Source organism: Narcine bancroftii, chromosome 2, assembly GCF_036971445.1.
Source record: "Narcine bancroftii isolate sNarBan1 chromosome 2, sNarBan1.hap1, whole genome shotgun sequence".
NCBI classification, from domain to species: Eukaryota; Metazoa; Chordata; class Chondrichthyes; order Torpediniformes; family Narcinidae; genus Narcine; species Narcine bancroftii.
Window position 1 is genome coordinate 219,859,829 of NC_091470.1, and position 23,091 is coordinate 219,882,919.

Below are 23,091 nucleotides of genomic sequence, written 5' to 3' on the forward strand. Positions count from 1 at the left end.
GGTTATCATCTAGAGGACCCTGATGGGGCAAGTTTCATCTGCAAGACATTGAGGTGACTAATAGTGGTACCTCATTTGTGGAAATCCTGGAACAACACGTCTCTTTCTGCAAACCTACAAGAACCTTCCTGAGCAGTAAGCATTTACCTTTCGAGCACCAAAGCCTGGTGAACTTTCTACATGTTAAATTCTGTGCACGGTATAAGAATTGCCTGCAACCAGTGAACTTGGAAGAATGAGAAGTGAGATTGAACTGTGAACCAAATAACTTTTCTTAAATTTACACACACATTACATATATGTGCGCTTAGAATTAGGAGGGTGTTAAGTTGGGTAGTTAAGTTAGTAGTGATAAGTTAAAGTTTGATTCTGTTTTCACGTTTAAAGATAATTAAAAACAACTTTTGTTTAAGTAACCATTTGTCATGGTGAATATCTATTGCTGTTCGGTTTTGGGGTCCTTTGGGTTCGTAACAATAGGTCTTAATACCTTAATATTTTAATGTGTTGACTGCTTTCCTAATTTGCATCCATGTAAATATGTTCTGTGTCCTGGAAAAACTCGAGATGACTTGAGACATTGGGCAGGCTTCGTTGTTCCTAGGAATGAAGGCTGCTGAGAGGAAACCCTAGCCTGTTAAGTGAATCAGAATTTATTTTTACGAACATGTTACAAAATTCATTGCTTTGCGGCAGCATTAACAGTGCAATTATTGTGAAGATTTTTTTAAAAATTCGTGCAAAAGAAGAGGAAAAAGTGAGGAAGTGTCTGTGGTTCATTGTTCATTCAGAAATCTGATGGCAGAGGGGAAAATGCTGTTAGTATCATTGGTTGTCTTCAGACTCCTGTTTCTGGCTTGGGTGGTGAGGGTCCTTGATGATAGAGGCTTGAGACACTGCCTCTTGTAGATGTGCTTAATGGAGTAAAGACTAATGCCCACGATGGTGCTGACCGAGTTTGCAACTCTCTGTCGTCTTTTCCTGTCCTGTGCATTGGCATCTTCCATTGCCAGACAGTGATACAACCAGTCAGAATGCTCTGCATGGTACACCTTTTAAAAAAATTTGCAGTAGTCTTTGGTGACATAGTTAAAGTAGATTAACAGGAACTTTTCCCCCAGAGCAGAGGCATCAAAATCTCAAGGGCAGAGATTCAGGGAAAAGAATAAGAGGTTTAGTGGTGATCTGAGAAGATGATCTTTCCCCTGGTGGGGGATGGTTCGAAACTAGAAAGCACTGCTTGAAGGGCCGACAAGATGCAGCTACTCCCATAACATTTTGGATACACCTGGACTAGCACTTGAATTGTACTGAAGGCTGCTGTTCATGTGCTGATTGATAGAGTTGGTGTAGATGGGAGGCTTGGATGAGCTGAGTAGAAGAGTTTTTATCTATGCCATGTGACTGACTAAAAAAACAATTTAAACTAAAATAAAATAGTAACACAGAAATGCCGGAGGAACTCGGCAGGTCTCACAAACCCCAGAGGAGGTAAAGAAATTCATCTGACGTTTTGGGCCAGAGCCCTTCTTGGGAATGTCAATTATGCACTTTTGCCTCCTATGGACACTGTGAGTTCCTCCATGTTTTTAACACAACCACAGTGTCTGCAGACGTTCATGTTTCACTCCAGAAAGTAAAATGCAGCAACGTCTCCCAATCTGGACCTTGCGATTTTTCTCCCCAAAAAATTGTATTTCATTTTAAATTTCACAGGGCGGGCACAAATCTATGACAAAGGGAATGACTCAGTCACCTCCATGTCAGCTGACTGCAAGATGATTACTGTAGACAGCCAGTTTTAATTGTGAACAGATACCAGGCAATGAGAGAAAACTAATATAAGTACAAAAGGTTTGTTAATTTGCATTTAATTTTTTTTTCTCTTTTTTTTTAAGCATATCCCTCCTGGGGTTGAACCAATCCACTATAAATGGATTACAAAACTTTTGCGTGCCCTAGTAAGTCACGGTGCACACCTCAAGAGTATTGGACCATTTCCACTTCATTCCATCCTCAAACTTGCCATAAGGACCAGTAAGTAACTTTACCTTTGTTTAAAATTAATTTATTACCTTGCAAGTTCACATAATGATACATAAAAATGTAAAATACATGATATACTTCAACTTTTGTCTGCCGACAAACAATGTGCCCCAAACAGTAAGAGAAAGAGAAGCAAAAGAAAGTCCCTTCAGAGGCACCGAATGTTCATGGACTTGCCTCCAGCCCCCCTACAGCCACATAGACTTCTGTTCAAACCACTGGCAGCCCAAGCTCCTGATGCAAACCACTGATATAGAACATATACAACACAGTACAGGCCCTTCAGCCCTCGATGTTGTGCCATCCCATATATTCCTTCCTAAATAAAATGCTAAACCTTCCCTACCCCATAACCCTCTACTTTTCTTTCATCCATGTGTCTGTCCAAGAGTCTCTTAAATGCCCCCAATGTTTCAGCTTTCAGCACCATCCTTGGCAAGGCATTCCATGCTCCACAACTCTCTCCAAAAAAAAACTTAATGCTGATATCTCCCCTAAACTTCCCTCCCTCTGGTGTTTGCTGATCCTGCCCTGGGAAGCAGGTGCTAATCTAATTGACCTCTATCAAATCTCCTATACTCCAAAGTGAAAAGTCCCAGCTCTGCTAACCTTAACTCATGAGACTTGTTTCCCAATCCAGGCAATATTCTGGTAAATATCCTCTGCACCCTCTCCATCTCCTTCCTGTAATGAGGTGACCAGAACTGAACACAATAAGTGTGGTCTTACCAAACATTTGTAGAGTTGTAACATGATCTCTTTACTCCTGAATTCAATCCCCCATTAATGAATCCCAGCAGGCCTTTTTAAATATCCTATCAACCTGTGCAGTGACCTTGAGGGATGTATGGATTTGCACCCAAGGTCCCTCTGTTAATCCACACTTAAGTAATTGTGGTGGTACACCACTGGCCTGCTGCAGGGGTCAACCTCTGTACCTGCAGGAGTGCAAGGGGACAGAACAACACCCGGCCGGCTGTCAATCAGTCGGCCTGAATGGATCAAACCCCACCAAGTCGGGTGTCAATCACCCTCCGGGATATAAGCCTGCGCCGGCCTCCTGAGGCCTCACTCAGAGTTGCTGCAGCCACAGCCAGCCTGGTTCTGTGGAAGTCTTTGTGGATTAAAGCCTGTTGTTCAGTCTTTATCTTTGTGTGTGTCTGATTCTGGCAAACAGTGCACCACAGTAATCAACCATTAACTCAGTATGATCAAGAAGCCTTCAGTGCTCTCTCAAATCTTGAGCCAGTCTCCAGCAACCTGTTGCCCATGTGAATCCCTCAACCACAAGATGCCTGCAGCCTGCCTGAGTCCATCAACTGCAAGTCACCAGCAGCCCCCCGGGCTGTGTGTGTCTTTCATCCACTGAGCACCTCCCTGGTCTGCTGCCATGGTCACTGCCCTGTAGGGTCATCTCCCATGCTTCTCCTCACTGGGGTGGATGCTTGCCTCTTATCTGGTGCCTACACCTATATGCTGCTCCCCCGAAATTTGCACCCCCTCGTGGTGAGTGCTCAGCATAGGTACCGCCTCCTTGGTCACAGACCTCTGTAGTTGCAGGTTTTTAAAATAAAACCTGGTTGGTTCCTTTAACAGGCTGTTTAAAGCTGTTGGCAGCATGGCTAGGCAGTAAGACCCTGTGGAGCAGCGCTCTGACTCAAATCCCCACTCTCCTGGGTCCACACCAGCTGCAGTGCTTAGCCATTTTCTTTTTTACAGTTTAGAAGTTCAAAGCTTCTAGACTTTCAAGTAAAGTGCAGGTAATCTTGGCTGATGGAGAAACACAAAAACTGTGGATCCCAGAATACTGAGCACACCGTAGAACCTGGAGGGATTCAGAATCTGTGGATAGAAATCATCAGTCAGCGGTTCAAATTTTTTGGGAGTCAAAGGGCCCTGACCTGCTGTTGACTGATTATTGGCTGACACTTCAGTGTATCAAAAAATAAATTTGAAAATGTAAATGTATTTCATTGCTATGTCCAAGTTAGCTACAAATCTTGCCAGCATTATGCTCTCCCTTCAAAATACTTTATTGACTGAGACACACTTCAGAATTTGCAGGTTTTGATTTTTCTTCACAATTTTGCCATCACATTCTATCCATTCTGATATTGAAGGGTGTTCATAGAGTTTGTTGTTTTTCAGGAACTGAAGGTAGTTTGCCCTGAAAAAGGATCTCATGACTGTAACTGATATTATGTTTATACTCTGATAATAAAACTGAACTTTGAAATTATGGCTGTCCCTTCAAATACTGGTCATGTAAATAAATAGCTGGCATTCACATGTAAGAAGTCCAGTAAATTTGACAATGCCCTGAAATCTTGCATATATTAGTTGCATTGTATAGTTGCCCAAGTCTCAAATTGAATTAGATTGTTCACCCTGTTACGGAGTTCTGAGGACCCCAAAAACCAACAGCATAGATATGCCCCACAACACAGGGTTACTTAAACAAAAGTAGTTTTTAATTATAATTGAACAAGAAAACAGAATTAACTTTAATTTATTTACTTAACCTACCTAACCCACTTAATCCCCCCTCTAATACTAAGCGCAGATGTGTGTAATGTATATTTAAGATTAGAAAAGTTCTTTGGATCACAGTCCAATTTCACTGATTGCAGGCAATTCTTGTACTGTGCACAAAAGTTAGCATTAAAAAAGTTCACCAGGCTTTGGTGTTTAACAGGCAAATGGTTACCACTCAGGAGGGTTCTTGCTGGTTTTCAGAGAGAGATTCCTTTTCCAGGACATCCACAACTGATTCCTTCTCAATCAATCTTGCTGAAACCCTTCAGGTTTCTCCAGATGATCCTCTTTCTTTCAGGTCACCTTTCAGACTGCCAGTCTTCTCCTTTGACCAGGCAGCCTTCCAAAGTTTGCCAGCATGTCCCTCTGGAACTGATTTCTGTGACTTTCACTCTCACTTCTTCCCTCTCTCAGCAAAACTGTTCTGTCTCTGCCTGCAAAGATCACATGTTCTCCCAGGCAAGCTGTATGCTGATACTTTGTTGCTCCTCTGCAAAAAGCACTCTGCAAAAGTCCTGCAAAAATTCTGTGTTTTCAAATGTGTGTGTGCAAGCTGCTCTAACAATTCCTCCCAAACAACCTCTAAATACTCTGTCACAACACTTAAGGTCTCTTATTTGAGCCCAGGTCATGTTTCAGAGTACATACTTGGCATATCATCAAGAGTTTGCTTCCTTTTCACAATGGTACCAATTTCTGCCAGCTCTCAAATCATTTGTTCCTGAATCTCCTATTGATGCCTTTCTTACCTGTGGACTGCAGAGTTTGCCTGATCTCTCCATGAGCGCACATCTAATCAGCACCTTGCTGCATAACAAACCAAGTTCCTTTCAGCTGTTGTCTTATTGCTTGTGGACTGATATCATTGCATGGTCTCGTGGAGCCTTGATTATTTCAAGTTCTTAATACTCTTGATAGCCAAGCTTTCCCTTTCTCTGCTTCCACATATCGTCCTATAAGTCTCCCAAGATAGCTGGAGTTCCGTAGATGTGGCTCAATTGTGCTCTTGACAGCAATGCACTTTCTCTTGGTTTTAAGCTCTGGTCTCATGACCTCACTTGTCCATTTTGAGATCTCTTAAATTGTATTCTTTTTGCCAGCTGATCAAGAATTTGGTTCAGTATCTGTTTTATGCAAGCTGATTATTCAAGACTGGAAAGGAGGAGTTGGTGTTTCAAAATGCTAGAGATCACAGAAGGTTTAGATGGAGATGTGTTGCATTTATTTGGTGTCTCTCTTGTCCTCTGCTTGTTGTTACACAAATAAGTACTTTTGGTTATAAGTGGTGTTCTAGTCCTTACTTGACCACACCTGTATGTGACTTGACAGCCAAAATTATGTGGCTGATTCTTAAATAATCCAGGAAGCCACTCATTTAAAGGGCAATGTATGCTGATCTTGCAGTGGCATCCACATCTCTTGAGTTGGTATGTCAAAAAAAAACTTTGATCCTGAATTATTATGAATCAGCTCAATTAAAATTTATTAATCGAATGTTTGATTCTGATCAACCTCCAGTGTGGGCTAAAGTTGAAATGTCACAGATATCGGAATCTAAAGCCAGTCATTTTATTTATAAATGGAATCCTTATCTTTTAAAAACTTATTAGTTACTGGTAATTAGACATTTGTTGGTGATTTGTATAATAGAGATCAAATTATTGGTACTAAAGGTAAAATTACTGCCAGAACTCCATTGTATCGGAATAGGATTATTCCTTTTTCTATGAGTAATCAATACTTTAAAATTTGAGATTTAAAAGGTATTAGATCAGTGGAAGACTGTTTTGAGAGAGGAGTGTTTCTTTCTTTTGTTAGAAGTCAAGGGAAATTTGGAATACCAGTGAATTCTTTATTTGCTTATTTTCAAGTACAGGCTTTATTAAAGGATCATTTTGGACAAGAGTTAATATTGCCTCATCAGACTAGATTTGAAAAGTTAATTACTGGGAGAAGCAGAGGTGCCTTCACAGATTTCACTCGAGACAAAAATTGAGAACAAGGAACATTTATTTTACAACAATGCAAAGTTGGGTGCTTCCCCTTACCCTGGGAATACGCACACATACTGGGGCTTACCCAACTTTTTATACATTCCATTTCAGTACAGAGGTACCTCCCCCCTTAACATTCTTCTGCCTCCTGGATTGGTTTAGCATTAGGTAATTCTGCCTACATGTCTTCTAACTTCTTATCAATTTATGTGCCTTTCTGCAAACTTGTTTACCAGGAAGTGTCATGTCTTTGTTCTTATTCATTAATCATCCCCCAGGACTTGCTAAATCTATCTACTTGCTATAAGACCCCTATTCTATTATACTTGCTTAACCCTTCCTCACATTCCATACTTCCATTCTTATTTCACCCTTATTTAACCCATCATAATTCATTCCCAATTAGCACTTGCTTGACTCCCCATATTCCATTATCCTTTCACCCCATTCTAATTCATTCCTAATTAGCACTTGCTTGACCCCCATATTCCATTATCCCTTACATTACTGAAGGTTGAAAAAAAGGGTTTATCTCAGAAATGTATGCATTGTTGTGAGAGAAGATGAGTAAACTTGGTATATTTCAAATAAAGAGTAAATGGGAGAAGGATTTAGATCTCCCTGTTTCTCAAGACGAGTGGATGATGTTATATGAAGATAGTGTAACGAGGTTAATTAATGGAAGGTGTAGTTTAGTTCATTATAATTTTTTACATCAGTTGTACTTAACTCCCGAGAAACTAAAAAGATATGGTTTTAGTCTATCAGATGAATGTTTTCGTTGTGGGGAGAAGAAGGGGATTTATTTAGAAAAAAAAATAATTTACATAATTTTTTTAAACTAAAATGTGGACTCCATATTTTAAAAGTATGAATTTAAATATAGTTTAAGTAGTTTATAAATATGGCACACTCCACGGCATATAAGTAATCAATTTAAGTGTTAGGCTCCTATTTGGGGTTAGTGGGTTTTTTTGTAGTTGGGAGTTGTGGAGATAGTGGAATACTGTCCTGTATTTTGATAATGTTTTATGTAAGATGTTTTTTTGTTTTTTTTATATATTTGTATTTTATAATATATAAATAAAGTTTAAAAAAAAATCTTTGAGGCTCCATACTTGAAAGGGGAGATCTCAAGAAAATTTGTTGTCCAACTCCATGATTATAATAACTCATCAGTATTGTTTGCAGGAGGTTGAGGAAATTGAACCCAACTGCCCAGCTGCTGGTATTACTGTTATTTACATTCTAGATGATAGAAGACTTCTTCAGTGGATGTTTGAACATAGGCCATCTCTGCAGGAAACCATTAACCACCAGGATGGAGAGGGGCAATCACTTTTGCACATAGTGGCTTCCTGGAATACAAGGGCAAATGGATATGATCGACAATGTAAGTAATGGATGGTATGACTGTGTAATGAGTCATAGAGAGTCATTTGCCCCAGGGTATGAGAGTCTAAAATTAGAGGGCATAGACTTTGAAGCAAGTTATCACAAAAGGATGGCAGGTACTGGATGTGGAATGGTTGCCAGAGAAATGGTAGAGGTGGATGCAGCTACAAGATTTAAAGTTAGAAGATAGGAAAACAAAAAAAAACCACTGAGAAAGCAATAAATAAAGTTCACGGTTATTACACTAAACAATGAAGATTTTGCTCCCTGTACACTTTTGGGTGTATTTTATGGATTTTTGGGCTGCTGATCACAAAAATCACGGTAAAATGATCTTATCACATACCATTTTTTAGATAGAACATATTTTTGTGATTTCCTGTCATATTCTTACCATACTTCAAGCATACAAAACCATGAAGTGTAGCGTCATTGAAAATTCATTCTCTGCATTCACATTTGGACTTCTTCCCTGCTGATCTTGGTGCTGTCAGGACAACTGGAATCCATCAATGCCGGCCGACTATTGTTGGACACTGACACGAGAGGCATCAGATTGTTGAGTACAAACGAAAATCAGTGGCAAAACACTTTTAGGTCAGTTGAAGTAATGCAGCATCATTATGCTAAATTCAATTAAAATTTAATGTTTCTCCATCTTCCTACATGATGCAGCAAATCTGAAATTGTCTTTGTGTTCAGATTGAAGTTGTCTATCATAATCCCCAATTTTTCAGGAAGCAAACCTCTTGAAGAAATTCGTTGTCCAATGTTATTAACTAACTGTACATACAGTATACAACCAGACAAAACAGCATTTCTCCGGGCAACGGTGCACACATACGATACACAGCACATTATGTATAGCCCGTGGGAAGAGGCTATTTCCCAGCCTGGCAGTCCTAAATTTGATGCTCCTGCCAGTTGTAGATCAAAGATCTTGTGTGCTGGATGTAAAGGGTCCTCAATAATTCTTTGAGCCTTGTTTAAGTCAGGCTCCCAGTGAATTTCCTCAGTCAAGGAAAGGGAAATCCCAGTGAACTTCTCTGCTGTTTTACTGATCTTTTGTATTTGCTTCCAGTCCAATGCTTTGACGCTACCATGCCACACAATGATGCAACTAGACAGGACACTCTCAATTATGCTCTCCTACAATGTTGTCAAGATGGGACGGGGGAGCCTGTGACCTTGCCCTCCTCACCTCCTTTGGAAAGGGAGAAGCTGCTACTTTCTGGGTCTAGGATAGGGTGTCAGTACTATGCGCAACAAGGAACTTTGTGCTTTCCACTCTCCACGGCAGAGTGTCACCAAAATTAACCTCTCGGAGACCTCAAGTATTGTTTAACAGACTTTATTTCAAATAATATATTAGGAGAAGGCAGCAGTCTCCACTGCTGTCTAAATCTACCTCAACAAGCACTTGTATTTATTCTGACAGATCCACAAGCATTTGCAGAAATTATATTACATAATTTAATCAAAAACTTTGTAAACTGCATCAAGACCTTGACTACAGTTTTTATTAAAACCCTAGTTTTGTCTAATTTTAAGAAAAATGTCCTTGAGTGCAGTTTAGGTTACAACTTGGCTTCAAAGCAATGTCTTGCTGAACACAGCAAGTTAGATCCAGGTGCTGTGTTAAACTTGCCAACAATGTTACTGTCAACATCACTGAATGATTTTTGTTCCCCCATACGGAGCCATTGATGTGTAATGGAGAGTGGTCGACCTTCATCCTCCTGAAGTCCACAGTCACCTCCTTTGTCTTGTCCACTTGAGACTCAAATTGGACAGATTATGAAAATAAATCGCACAGAATATAAAACAGTAAAATTTTTAATCCATATTTAAAATAGAAATGAGTGGCTAAAGTAAACCTGTCCCTTAGAAGATGAGAAAGGGGAAATTAATGGGTAATACAGAAAGAGTCAAGACCCTGATCAACTGTCTGCATTACCCATGGTTCAGTCTGCATAACAGAAAACCCAAGAAACATGCCAAAGATTGGCCTTAAGGTAACAATGGGAGGGGTGGACCTCAATACGATCTCTTATCACCAATGAGGTAATGATGGCCAAATAAGTAGGTCTAAAGAGAGATCTTCAGGTCATAGCCACAATAAGCTTGAATGTGAGCAAAGATCTGGACCCACTGCAATTTGCCTCCCACCACAATTGCTCCATGGCAGATGCAATCTCACTTGCTCTCCACTCAGCCCTGGATCATCTGGCCAACAACAATACCCACATCAGGCTACATTTCATTAATTACAGCTCAGCTTTCAATACCATCATCCCCATAGTATTGGATGGCAAACTTCAAAACCTGGGCCTCTGCACTCACTTTTGCAACTGGATCCTTGACTTCCTCATCAGAAGACCACAGTGGGTGCGGATCAGTAACAACATCTCCTCACTGACAATCAACGTAGGCGCTCCTCAAGAATGCATGCTGAGCCCACTGCTCTACTCTCTACACCACAATGATGTAGCTATGCATAATTCAAATGCCATCTGTAAATTTGCTGGTGACTCCACATTATCTGGCAAATCAGTAACAGTAATATGAAAGTGTTCAGGAAGTTCAGAGGTGTGATAACAACAAACTTGCACTCAATGTCAGTAAAACAAAGGAATTAATTGTGGACTTCAGGAAGGACCAGGAGAACACAAACCAGTCCCTATCGAGGGATCGGCAGTGGATATGGTAATACATTTCAGATTTCTGAGTGTCTTCATCACTGAAGACCTATCACATTGATCCAATTATGAAGAAGGCATGCCAGTGGCTATATTTCATTTGGAATTTGAAGAGACTTGGTATGTCACCAATGACTTGCAAATTTCTCCAGCTGTATCTTGGAGAGCATTCTGACTGGTTGCATCACTGTCTGGTATGGAGGTGCCAATGCACAGGACAGGAAAAGACTACAGAGAGTTGTAAACCCAGCCAGCGACATCATGAGTATCAGTCTTCCCTCCGTTAATTATATCTTTAAGAGGGAGTGCCTCCGAAAGCATCCTCTATCCTCAAGGACTCTCAACACCCAGGGCCATCCCTTTTCCTCACTGTTACCATCAGGAAGGAGGTACAGGAGCCTGAAGATGCACACACATTACAAAAATAGCTTCTTCTCTTCCACTTGCAAATTTCTGAATGACTCGATGGACACTTCCCCTTTTTTTAAAATCTTTTTTGCACCTTTATTTTCATAAATCTTGTACTTGCATAATTCTAATTTTATTGTAATTTTGCATTTGTTCTGCAACTGGAAAACAACAAATTTCGTGACACCTTTATGACAATAGACCTGATTCTGGTCCTGATAGAATGTATTCCAGGGAATTAGACGAAATGGCAGTAGTTATAGCAGATGTATTTGTGGCAATTTACCTAAATTCTCTGGTATATGAATAGGTCCTGGTAGATTAGAAGACGGCAAATTTTGTGTCACTGTGTAAAAACTGAGGTAGGCCGAAATCGGTTAGCTTAGTGTCTGCAGTTGGAAAAATGCTTCGAGTTATCATTAAGGAGCAATAACGAGACAACTGGACAAAAATAGTTTCTTCAGGCAGATGCAACATGGAATCAGGTAGGTACGGTTAATATAGTGCAGGGCTGGCTAAACAGCGGCTCATGAGCCACATGCCGCTGTTTGACATATAATGCCCGGCTCGCAACAGTAGCGTATATGCCATTGTATAGGACGATAGGCTAAACTTCAAATTTTCATCTTAAATTTGGGTCGTCCTATACAAAGAGTCTAAAACTCTTACCTTGACAGCGAAGTTGCAATTCTGCTGTGTCTTTTTGCTGGCTCCAACGTAATCCTGCGCATGCCCCGTTAGTTATTTGCGAAGTCTCAGCGCTCCTCTGTGGGATCCAGTACTGTCGGCTCTGTACAGGCTTTAAATGGCCTGTCACTGGAGCCGACAGTGGTTTATTTTACAATATTCAAATAAAATTTAAACCTTTAAATATCGTGATTTGCTTTTAACAGCATCTGCTGGTCAGCAGTAAGTGCCAGACATTTTTTTTGCAGGGGATGCCTTTTTGAAAGGATATCACTCATAACCAACATTTTAGGTGGAAATTCCAGGGTTGTCCTGTACATCGTCGTCCTATACAACAGCATGTACATTAAGGTGGCTGAGACAGGAACCATACCAGCCGCTGTTCACAATGGTAGTTTTAGTCAGTATGGTTGCAATCACATGATTGCGGCTCTCAAACTTCCAAAGTTTATTGTTTGTGGCTCTTATGTTAAGCAAATTTTGCCATCCCTGACATACTGGTCAGCACATGCTATTACAGTTCCAGTGATCTGGGTGGAATCTGGCACTGATGTAAGAAGTTTGTACATTCTCCCTGTATCTACATCAGTTGCCTCCAGGTGCTCTGGTTTCCAAAAACTTATGGGGGTTGTAGGTGAATTGGTGTATTTGGGCGGCATGGGCCCGTGGGCTGGGGGGGCATAGGCCCATGGGCTGGAAGGGCCTATAACTGAATGTCCACATTTTTAAAATAGATTAAGAGGTATGTCGTGTTTAATTAACACTGGAATTCTTTGAGGAGACAATAAATAAGGGCAGTAGAGGACAGTGGATGTGGTTTACTAAATTTTACAGAAGCGATTTAATAAGATGCTTCATTGATAAGGATGCACAGAGTTGGGGGGAATGTATTAGAGAGAGGATTAGTTAACCAATAGAGGCAGAGATAAAGGAGTATTTCATAGACTGTAGGTGGTGTACCACAGACATCAATGCTGGACCCACAACTGTTCTCAATATACATAAATGATTCGGAGGAGAGGACAGAGCGTTGCATATTCTTTAGACATAAAGCACGGTAACAGGCCATTTTGGCCCACGAGTCCATGCCACCCAATTTACACCCAATTAACCTTCACCACCCCCCCCCACCCCGTACATTTCAAATGGTAGGAGGAAGCTGGAGCCCCTGGGGGATACCCATGCAGACACGGAGAGAGTGTATAAACTCCTTACCGACAACGCAGCATTTCCCCACCCCGCCTCACCCATTGAGAAGCAGAGAAGATGACCCTTCAGGACAGTGACCCCGGTGGCGGACCAGTGAGGGGCTCACTGGCTGAGGGACCCACACAGTCTGCAGGCAACGGGGCCAGGGGCCTGCACAAGCAGTGGGCAGCTAGAGACCAGCTATGGGAGCCAGGTATCGGAGCTGGGATTTGAGAGGGTACTGGGGTCAAGAAGGGGGTCCCGAATAGCCTCGGGCAGTGACTTCTCCCGATGGTGTTGGAGGTTTGGATCTGGAGCTTGGGTTGTGGATGGATCAAACAGGAGTCTGTGCAGCTGCGGGAAGGGCTGGAGGCGAATTCACAGACACTCAGTGTCTCTGAAGGGACTCTCTTTGGCTTCCCTGACTCAGAAAAGGAAGCAAGTGATGACTTCCTTACGGCAGGCAGAAAGCAATTTCATGTAAGTTTACATGTCCTGTGCTATTACATGACAAAAATATTGAGAAATATTGAATCGAGAAATGCTGGTTCCTAATCATCATCACGAGGTTGACTCGAAACTTAAAAGTTTCTAATTATAGTGAATTGATGCAAATGTCTTAGGGATAGTGTGGTTATGCTAATTTATGGGAAATTGCAAAGCATTGGGTGGCTTGCAATTCAAAACGAGAGTAGTAGTAGTGGAAGGAAAGTATTCTGCCGAGCGATCAGTGACTTGTGGAGTACCGCAAGGATCTGTTCTGCGACTCCTGCTCTTTGTGATTTTTATAAATTACCTGACGAAGAAGTAGAAGGGTGAGTCATTAAGTTTGTAGTCTATATGAAGGTTGGAGGGGTTGTGATTGGAGCAGAAGGTTGTCAAAGGTTACAAGAGAATAAAGAAAGGATGCAGAGTTGGGCAGAGCAGTGGCGATGAAGTTCAATCCAGATAAGTGTGAGGTGATGCATTTTGGAAGGACAAACCAGAAGGTTGAGTGCAGGGTTACTGGTCAGTTACTTAAGAGTGTGGATTAACAGGGGAACATGCATCTTCCTGGTGCCAAAGGTCAGAATGTTGGAACTGTTTTAACTGCTCGTAGTTGCAGGTCTGGGGTAGGATGGCGTGTGTCAAAACTGGTAAACTGAAATTTTTTGCTGGGACAACTGATCCAACCGCCACACCCTTTACTGGCCACTCCACTCCAATGGGGGTAGTTGGCCTGGGCGTTTCCTGCAATGTCTTGGGATGTTGCCTGTTTATAGGGAGTGATGTGCTAAGAGCATTGGAGTGTGACATGAGTTCAATATTGGAGGGGTTGGTTGTGCACACTTGTCTTTCCTTGCTGTGCATTTTAGCCAGCCATAGAATGTCTGCCTCTGCCTCTACAGCCCTTGGGTCTTCAAATGAACACTTGGATAACAAGAGCCTAATGTCATCTGGCATTAGCTCTAAAAAGAGCTGGTTGAATAACATATCGGGCCTTTTGCCAGCTGCCAGGAACTGGATTTTTCATCCATTATTTTTGAGCGGCGCGGTCTCCCAACCCATTGAAATGTAGTAATTTAGCTACCCTTTCCCTACGGGACATACCATATACACGTAATAAAAGTGCTTTTAAAGCTTCATACTTGCTGGAACGTGGTGGATCCTGTAGCAATTTGCCGACCCTCTTATGTTGGCCTGGTCCAGGGCACTGATGAGATGGTAATAACAAATGGTGTCTAATTCGACTTTGCGAAGGTGAAATTGTGCTTCAGCCTATTCAGTTCAGGCTCAGCCGTCCAGAAAGGGGCAGCTTCACTGGCACAGCTGCAGAGCCCATGTTTGTCCAAAAATACGTTTTTGGACTCGTCGGGGTCATCAGTTGTGGCCACTGGAATCGCGTTGGACACGACAAAATAGTCAAACAAGGTGTTTCTCGAGCGAATCAAATGGATTTAGTCTTCATCATCTGTATAACCTTTTAAAAGCCTGAATGACACTCTCAACATGCTGACATCATCACGCACTGATGCCACATGGTCGGTTCGATGCCTCCAAGTGCATAATGACATCCCCCTCCCCCCGCCAAATTGCCCGGGAGGTCCTGCATTCCCGGGAATTCCACTGGGTCCGAGAAGGGTCACTGCTCACCTGTGGTGTGAAAACAGCTTTGGAGTCGCCACTTTGTCCAGCACCCCTCACAGAAATGAGGTCCTAGCAAGGAATGAACTCGTGACCCCGGTTGACGAGAGCAGTGCTCTAACCACTGAGTATCGGAGTCTCTATTCATCGGAAATCAATGCATGGTAGATGGGATTTATTAATCATTCAACATTTAAAATGTTTGGAATTAACAATGGTAAATCATTTTCTCTTTGTTAAATGCAGAGTTGAGTCAGTGTTGTGAGAAAATATTATTTTACCTTGCCAGTGTTCTTTTGTAATGAGTCTCAGAAGGCAAGAAAAATAGAACAGCAAGTAGCCGTCTGCGCCCCACTCCATGGGCTGACACAGCAAACAGTCCTCAAACATGGCAATCAGGCAGACATCAAGCGGGATGAGACACCCACTCCCATAGGCCGCAGAAATAGCAGTCAAATTGGCCATTCACAGCCAGCGGATTGCAGGGGATCCAATCCGGGCCTGCGCATCTGGGACAGTCATTCAGCAGCCAGCCTCACTCAAGCCACGTCCCGGTGGTGACACGGCTGGCTGCCTATAAAAGGCAGAGGTGTAGCCCAATAAAGCCAGTGTCAATTACATTCCCTTGGTGTGCGAGTCGTCTTTCTACCTCCATCTATAACCCGAGTTTTAACCGTAGTGACCCTGCTACAAGCTTTTACAGAGCCCTCCATAATATACGGGAGAAAGACATTTTTTTCCCCTTTGTTTGGCTTTGTGTGGCACAGTTTTAAATTTGTAATCAAATAATTCACATGATTAAAGTGCACATTCCTGATTTATATGATTGTTTGTATACATTTTGGTTTGACAATATAGAAATTACAGCTCTTAATTACCCATTAATAAAAACTGGATCACTTTAATCACGTGAATTGTTTGATTACAAGTTTAAAACTGTTGGGCACAGGGGCAAATAAAGGAAAAAACTGTCTTTCTCCCAAACATTATGGAGGGCACTATATTACATTATAGCAAAGAGCTCCATTATACTAATTCATACTTGTAAAGATTGTACCAAAGAAGCTTTTCTAAACTTGTACGACTTTTCCATCTTATGGAAGGAAATGCCTGACTATACCTATCATTTAACACCAGGGCAGGCCAGTTCTGACAATCCAAACTTTTGTTTCCCTGTCTTCCCTCCCTTTTTCTGCGTGGGCTGCTATCCAAGGGCAAGACTCCCTGACAGATCAAAGGATCATCGGCCAATTTGTACCTTTTCAGCCACAGCAAAACCTGTTGTGTTTTTATTTTTAAAACACTTCTTAATCTCAAAAATTTCCTGTCTTGGCCACTTTTATTGAACTACTTTTCCACAAGGACTTTTTCTCCTCCAATCCCAGCACGAGGCATTCGAAATCCTTCAAGTAAAATCGTTGGGACCATATGTACACAAGGAAAAATTACATTTTAGTTAATCCCTTGCAGTCATTTCAAGAATCCGAAATTCAGGAAACCTCCCTGTTCTGTGAAATGTTTTCTTTTTCTTTTTTCTCACCTTTTTGTTTCCCTCTTTTGAACTGTAGGTCAAACCGAAGATGTGTGTATTCTTCTGGAGTTAGGAGCTGATCCCAGTCTTCCCAACAGATTAAACAAGGTTCCAGTTGACTACCTGAAGAAAAATAAGAACTTTATAGCAGTGAATTTTATCAATAGACAGCTGACAGCTGCATCATCAAACCTAGAGTTCCAAGGTACCAACCTGCCAAATGGTTGAAATCCTCTTCCTTTCATGTAAAGCTCGGTGGAAACGCGGCCGTCATTCTTTTGTTATCATTATTTTTGTAGAAGCAGCAAACCAGATGGAGGAGAGCAATTCTGCTCTTCCAATTGTCACATTTGAGGAGGCTTCAAGACAGCTTGTGCAGTTTTGTGACACACTTGACAGAGGACAGCCATGCAAAGATCTGTTAGCCGAAACGCAAGTCCAGGTGTTTCTGCAACAGCTGTCTGCCCAGACAGGTGAGTCGCCCAATACAAATGAAGTTTAACATCAAAGAGCAAAGCCAAAGAATGCTTGGCTAATTTTATTCCATGTGGTATGCTGATTTTTGTGTCTGCCGGAGATCCAGAACAAATGACAGTTAATAGTTAAGCTGATTTAAATTTAGAGATGGAGTGTGGTCATAGGCCCTTCCGGCCAACAAGCCCAAGCCATCCAAATACACTCGTGTGGCCAGTGAGCCGAATGATCTCGTACGTGCTTGGAAAGTGGGAGGAAGCAGGAGCAGTCAGATGTACAAATTCCTTCCGGACAGTCGGATTTCTCTCCGATTTGCACGGGTTCAGGCTCAGCACCAACTCTTTGTATGTTATAATTGAACATGATTATCTATCTGGGTTAGAAAGCCACCGCAAATTTGAGATGTGGTTATAGCAGAGTTAATGGCAGTGGTTCAGTGGTCTAAGAAATGAAAAATGTTTGAAAGACTCGATAAAAAGATCTGTTGGAATGTTTACACGGCTTCTATATTCCATATAGGATTGTCCTTTTTGCTTTTTTGATAGCAGTAATTAAAAAAAATTCTTTCAACATGGCAGCCTCCCATTCTGTATGACCTCTTACCTGTAAGCCTATGCTCCTCCTCTGCTCTTCCTCCCGACGTTTTTTGCTCATAACTTGACAAAGGCCTCGGGCCCCGAGACTTTGGTTGCCCGTTTGCCTCCTTTACATACTGCGTGACCTGCTGAGTTTCTCCAGCACATTTGTGTTATTGGGATGCAGACTCCATGTGGCTGCAATTTTATTGAGCTAGTTTTCATTCTGAAACAAATGGAAGGAACTAATCGTTGTCGTCAGGAATCCATCGATAAACAAAAAAATTGGCAAATACTGGAGAGTAAATCTACAAACGTTCTGAAGAACCACAGCGGGGTCTCCGCAAGCACCTCCAGCATCATTGTGCTTTGTCGGAATTCATCTGTGTGGTTTCTGGAAGGTTGCATTGAGAGCATTATCAAGGGATCGTTAGATATTTTTCAGAGACCAGTGATATTAAGCAATGCCTCATTGATGGAAATTCAAACCCAATGTGATTTAAAATTTTGCACTCTTTGCCAAAAATTAAGAATGAAGGTTATTGTCATGTAACAGAACACAACATGTAATATTACACAAAATTGCCTTCTGCCTGCCATTAGGAAAACAAATAGCAGCCATTAATGTCTCCCGTTGCTCCTTACAGTAAGAGAGAAAGAGAAGCAAAAGAGAGGCTCTTCAGAGACACTGAGTGCTTGTCATGGATTCATCTCTGGCAACGCAAGCCCAGATCCAAACCTCCGACACGATCGGGAAGCCTTCTCCGCCCAAGGCCCTTCAGGAGCCCTTCTAACTCTCAGCACCCTTTCGAATCCCGGCTCCAAATCTTGGATCCCATGCACCAGTCTCCAGCAGCCCATGCAGGTCCCTTGACTGCAAGTCGCACGCAACCTGTGTGGGCTCCTCAGCCTCTGAGCCCCTTGCTGGTCTGCTGCCTTGGTCGCCATCTGATAGGATCTGCTTCTCCTTCTCAAATGGGGATTGATCTCCCTGTTTCTGGCGCCCTTGCCCGAACGATTCGTGCTGCTGTCTCTCTCCCCCCTCGCCCGCCTGATTCGCGCTGCCGTCTCTCTCCCCCTCGCCCGCCTGATTCGCGCTGCCGTCTCTCTTTCCCCTCACCTGCCTGATTCGCGCTGCCGTCTCTCTTCCCCCTCACCTGCCTGATTCGCGCTGCCATCTCTCTTCCCCCTCGCCTGCCCGATTCGTGCTGCCATAAATATGCGTCAATAATGCAACCCCCTACTTTGAGCTCGAATTTTGGTACAAAATTTTTTGCATTAAACACGCATATTTATGGTATATCTTTATGTATTTATGCCATTAATGTATGATGTTTATTGTATGTGCGCTGTGATCTGGAGTGATACTGTTTTGTCTGGTTTTCTATATAGTCAGATGGTAATAAACTTGAACTATCTGAACTGTTTGGGACAGCTGGTGTTTGTTTTGCAGAGATTAGCGCATCCACGTTTAGTGACATTGACCATAAGTTTGTAAGCAACTTGATCAAGCAACTTCTTCACAAGCATCGATGGGATGAAGCCTTGCTACTACTGACTAAGGGATGTGATCAAAACCAAAGCAAAGAAACTCTTTTGAGGCATGACTTCTCCGAGGTGGATCTTTACACGATCGTCAAAAACCTTGGCCAGTATCGCAAGAAGCAGTCGCTTCTGCAGAGATTGATCGACGAGGGAGGTGAGGCTTTTATCAAAATGATCAGTCCCTCCATCCTCTTCTGACATCTTGGATCCATGCCTCCTCTTCACAGCTACTTCATTGGTTGTAAAGAGACATCATAAGGTCACCTTCTCCTTCTCATTTTACTCTCAGCACTTACTCACCCATTCTTTGTTGCTTATTGTTTTAACAGCTTCTTCATGCGGAGTCGATACGAAAGAATCTCCATTGAAGCTGTTGTTAAAAATGGAAGATTTCAAGCTTGTGCATTTCTTGCTGAAAAATGGGGCAAATCCACATGACCTTACCATCCTGCCAGGCGACACCCCACTTCATGCTGCAGTCTATATTGTTCTGGACAAAAAGGGTAAAACTTAGTCAAGATTTGCTCTCTCCGGGTTGACTGACTTCACAACAGTTCCCAATTCAAACCTGCTTTCTTTGTTGGAATCAACTGTATAATAGGGAAATATAATGAGAATTTAAAACAGTTTAAAAATCTGTGTTTCCAAAACTTGACATTTTAAATTTTATTTTCAGCACAGTAAATTCTGGCCATTTAAACCAATGCCCCCAATTAGCCCACACCACCCCCCCCAGGACTTCTTGAAGGGTGGGAGGAAACTGGAGCATCCGGGAAAATCCACGCAGACACGGGGAGAACATACAAAATCCTTACAGATGGCGCCAGATTCGAACTCTCATTGCTGGAGCTGTAGTGCTCCTTGTTCCGTGTGAGAAAATGCTTTTAAACACTTTTGTATGATATTTGGAATACTCCTTTACTTTCTCGTGTATGTCAGGAATATATTCATTTCAAACGTGTAGCCCCAAAGTTTTCGTTTTACTGGAATCCAAGTGGGAACGACATCAGTGTCCTTGGAATTCTCCAATTGCTTAGGCTGTTAAAGAACTTAAGGGTTTTGTACCTTGTGATGAAAGTTTCCACTTTAAAGAGGTTTAGAAAAGATCAATAGTACTTAAAAATGTTGCTACATTTTAAAATCCATGAAGAGTAATTTGGTTTAAATTTTGAGACTTTCTGATTCTGTTTGAGACCATCTAATCCCATGACTATTTAGGGGAAAACTACAAAAACAAAGTTATTGTTGTCTTCTTCTAATGGGGAACCTATATTATTTTTAAATATCAATTTAGATTGTTTAACCCGTGCCTTTGGATGAAGAGGCATTTGACAAGGTGCAACGCAAATCTGACCCAGATTCTGAAGCAAGGGTGGTGTAGGGATGTCATGATATTTCTAATGATTCCTTTGCAGGTGAGGTACAAGTGGGAACATTTGTTAATCAAGTTATTATTAGTCTAGAGTGGTGGCTATTTAAAACGATTGGAGAGGTTCCTTCACTGGATCTGCACAAGATGTGTGGGAGAAGGCAAGAGAATGGGATTGAGAGGAAAGATACATTCGCCATGATTCAAGTGATGGAGCAACTCAGTGGGTCGAATTACCTAATTCTGTTCTTGTGTCTTACAGCAGAAGTTCTCAAGATAACAATAACCAAGTGGTGGAAGTCCCTTTAGATTTGAGGGTTGTGCAGTTGTGAAGTTCTAGGCAGATATTTTGTCAGAACAACATTGGGCCAAAAGGCATGTACAGTGCTAGAGGTTTCTCTGTCCCAAGATGCTGATCACTGGGTAGATGAAAAACAGGTGGAAATTTAATAACTTTTAAAGGCAACATTTGATGTGTCTTTTTCATGGTGAATGTTAATTTTAAACAAAGTTGTTGAAAATTCTGATGCTGCGACTTATCCAGAATCTTTAACAATTCTCCTTCCCTCCCACAAAAACAGATCTGGCTCATTCTACCAGAATTTTTTTTTGTTCCTGTTCTAGCATCTGGAGTCTCATTTGTCCCCATCGAATTTCTAAAGGGAACTTAACATAAAACAGCACAAGAACAGGCCCTTCAGCCCACAATGTCTGTGCCAGACACGATAGCCTAATTAAAATGAAGCTCTACTGCATGCACATGATGCATGTCCCTCTATTCCCATATGCTTTTTAAACACAGCTATCCTTCAATCACTATTCCTGGTAGCCAGTTCCACAAATCAAGATTATTTTGTTGTCATGTAATAAAACAGATGTAATATGACATGAAATTGCATTTGGCCTGCTCTAAGATTCATCTTTCGCAGAAATTCCTACACTCGCTATAAATTGTACGCATTGTTTCATTATCGGTATTACTTTCCCCATGCTCGCTATAAATTGTATCTATTGTTTCAACATGTAAAAAAGTTCTTCTATCGCGCGCACACGCAGGGGGTTACCTGGTTTCTAAAAAATCGTGTGTGTGTGTGTGTATATAATATATATATTATATATAAATATATATATATATATATATATATATATACACACACACACACACACATATATAGATATATATATATTTTTTTCCCCAACCAACCAATTTTCCCTTGCAACTGCTGCAACCGTGTCTGCCTGTCCCGCATCGGACTTGTCAGCCACAAACGAGCCTACAGCTGACGTGGACATTACCCCTCCATAAATCTTCGTCCGCGAAGCCAAGCCAAAGAAATATATATATACACACAGGCCAGAGGGGCCTGTTTCCATGCTCTATCTCTAAATTTAAATTAAATTTTAAAAATAACCAGACCACAAAATCTTAGAACTTTCGAAAGAACTTTTTTTGTTTTGCGTTTCTGAGAATGTTCGTCAAAATTTCAAAGATATGGAAAATGAAGGCAAAGAATCCCTGAAAGTTGCAAAAGCAATCTTAAAAACGCATAAAATATTTCCATACATAAAAATGTATCCTGTAATATGGCAGTTAGTCATTTTTTAAAAATTGTGCAGAAATTTTAAAATGCCTTTTAAACTAAACACAATCTGTTGGAGGACAGAATAAGGGGAAATGACGAATGGTTGAGTAAACTGTGTTTCATTCAGATTCTTTCATCTGAGATCTCCTCTCTGCTTCTAAACCCTTTACACAGATTTTACTGAACAACGAGTCAACAAACATATCAACTTCCAAAATGATTTCTGTGTATAAGGTCTGTGTCTGTGAACGTCTCTGTCTCCAAACCCACAAAATAACGTTACTAAAAATATGCATAACATTTTATATCACTAAAGATTAATAATACAATTCTGCCACAAGGTCCTGAATCCAACTCCCTCTTTACATTAAACTCCATGTGCAATCCAGCATCTTAACACCCTGCTGCAAATAATGCACCAATATTTTTGAGATCACGGAAGATGCAGGCATGAAAGTTGTGGGGTGACGAAGGGATATGCTACCAGTTTCAATGTTGTTATTCTGAAAATCTTTGCCAAGATCAAGAATACAGAGCAAAGTTTAGAGTTCAAATTTATTGTCAGAGTACATACATGACATCAAATACAACCCTGAGATTCTTCATTCTTCGGGCCAGGCTAAGTATACCGGTAACTACAAACTGAACTCATCAGGTACTGTAAACAAGCTGACTGGAAATGTAGCTATAAATAGACAGCAATGTCTATTTTTCTTTCCACTCACATACAACTTTAAGTAATCCCTATGGCATCGAAGCTCTGTGATTAGTAAAGGATTGTTTAAGGTGGGATGTGAGTGGGAAGGAAAGTTGAGAATCATTGCTCTAGACCCAATATTTTGCTTAAGAAAAATTGTCATTGGCCCATTTCCTTTGGAGTTATGAAACCGTGCACATAATGAGTCAATGAGGTACAATTAAAACGGTGGTTTTCAACC

At 41.4% G+C, this 23,091-nt stretch overlaps 1 protein-coding gene across 2 annotated transcripts in view; it reads left to right on the forward strand.

The window, feature by feature from the left end:
• The window catches only part of LOC138755085 (TPR and ankyrin repeat-containing protein 1-like), a 112,733-nt gene that overhangs the window by 43,893 nt on the left and 45,749 nt on the right, over window positions 1-23,091 (forward strand). For both annotated transcript variants that reach the window (XM_069920322.1, XM_069920321.1), the window contains exons 8-13: window positions 1,899-2,037; window positions 7,828-7,968; window positions 16,645-16,812; window positions 16,907-17,080; window positions 19,110-19,355; window positions 19,531-19,704. In XM_069920322.1, coding sequence (XP_069776423.1) covers window positions 1,899-2,037; window positions 7,828-7,968; window positions 16,645-16,812; window positions 16,907-17,080; window positions 19,110-19,355; window positions 19,531-19,704 — 1,042 coding nt within the window. The remainder of the gene's footprint in view (window positions 1-1,898; window positions 2,038-7,827; window positions 7,969-16,644; window positions 16,813-16,906; window positions 17,081-19,109; window positions 19,356-19,530; window positions 19,705-23,091) is intronic.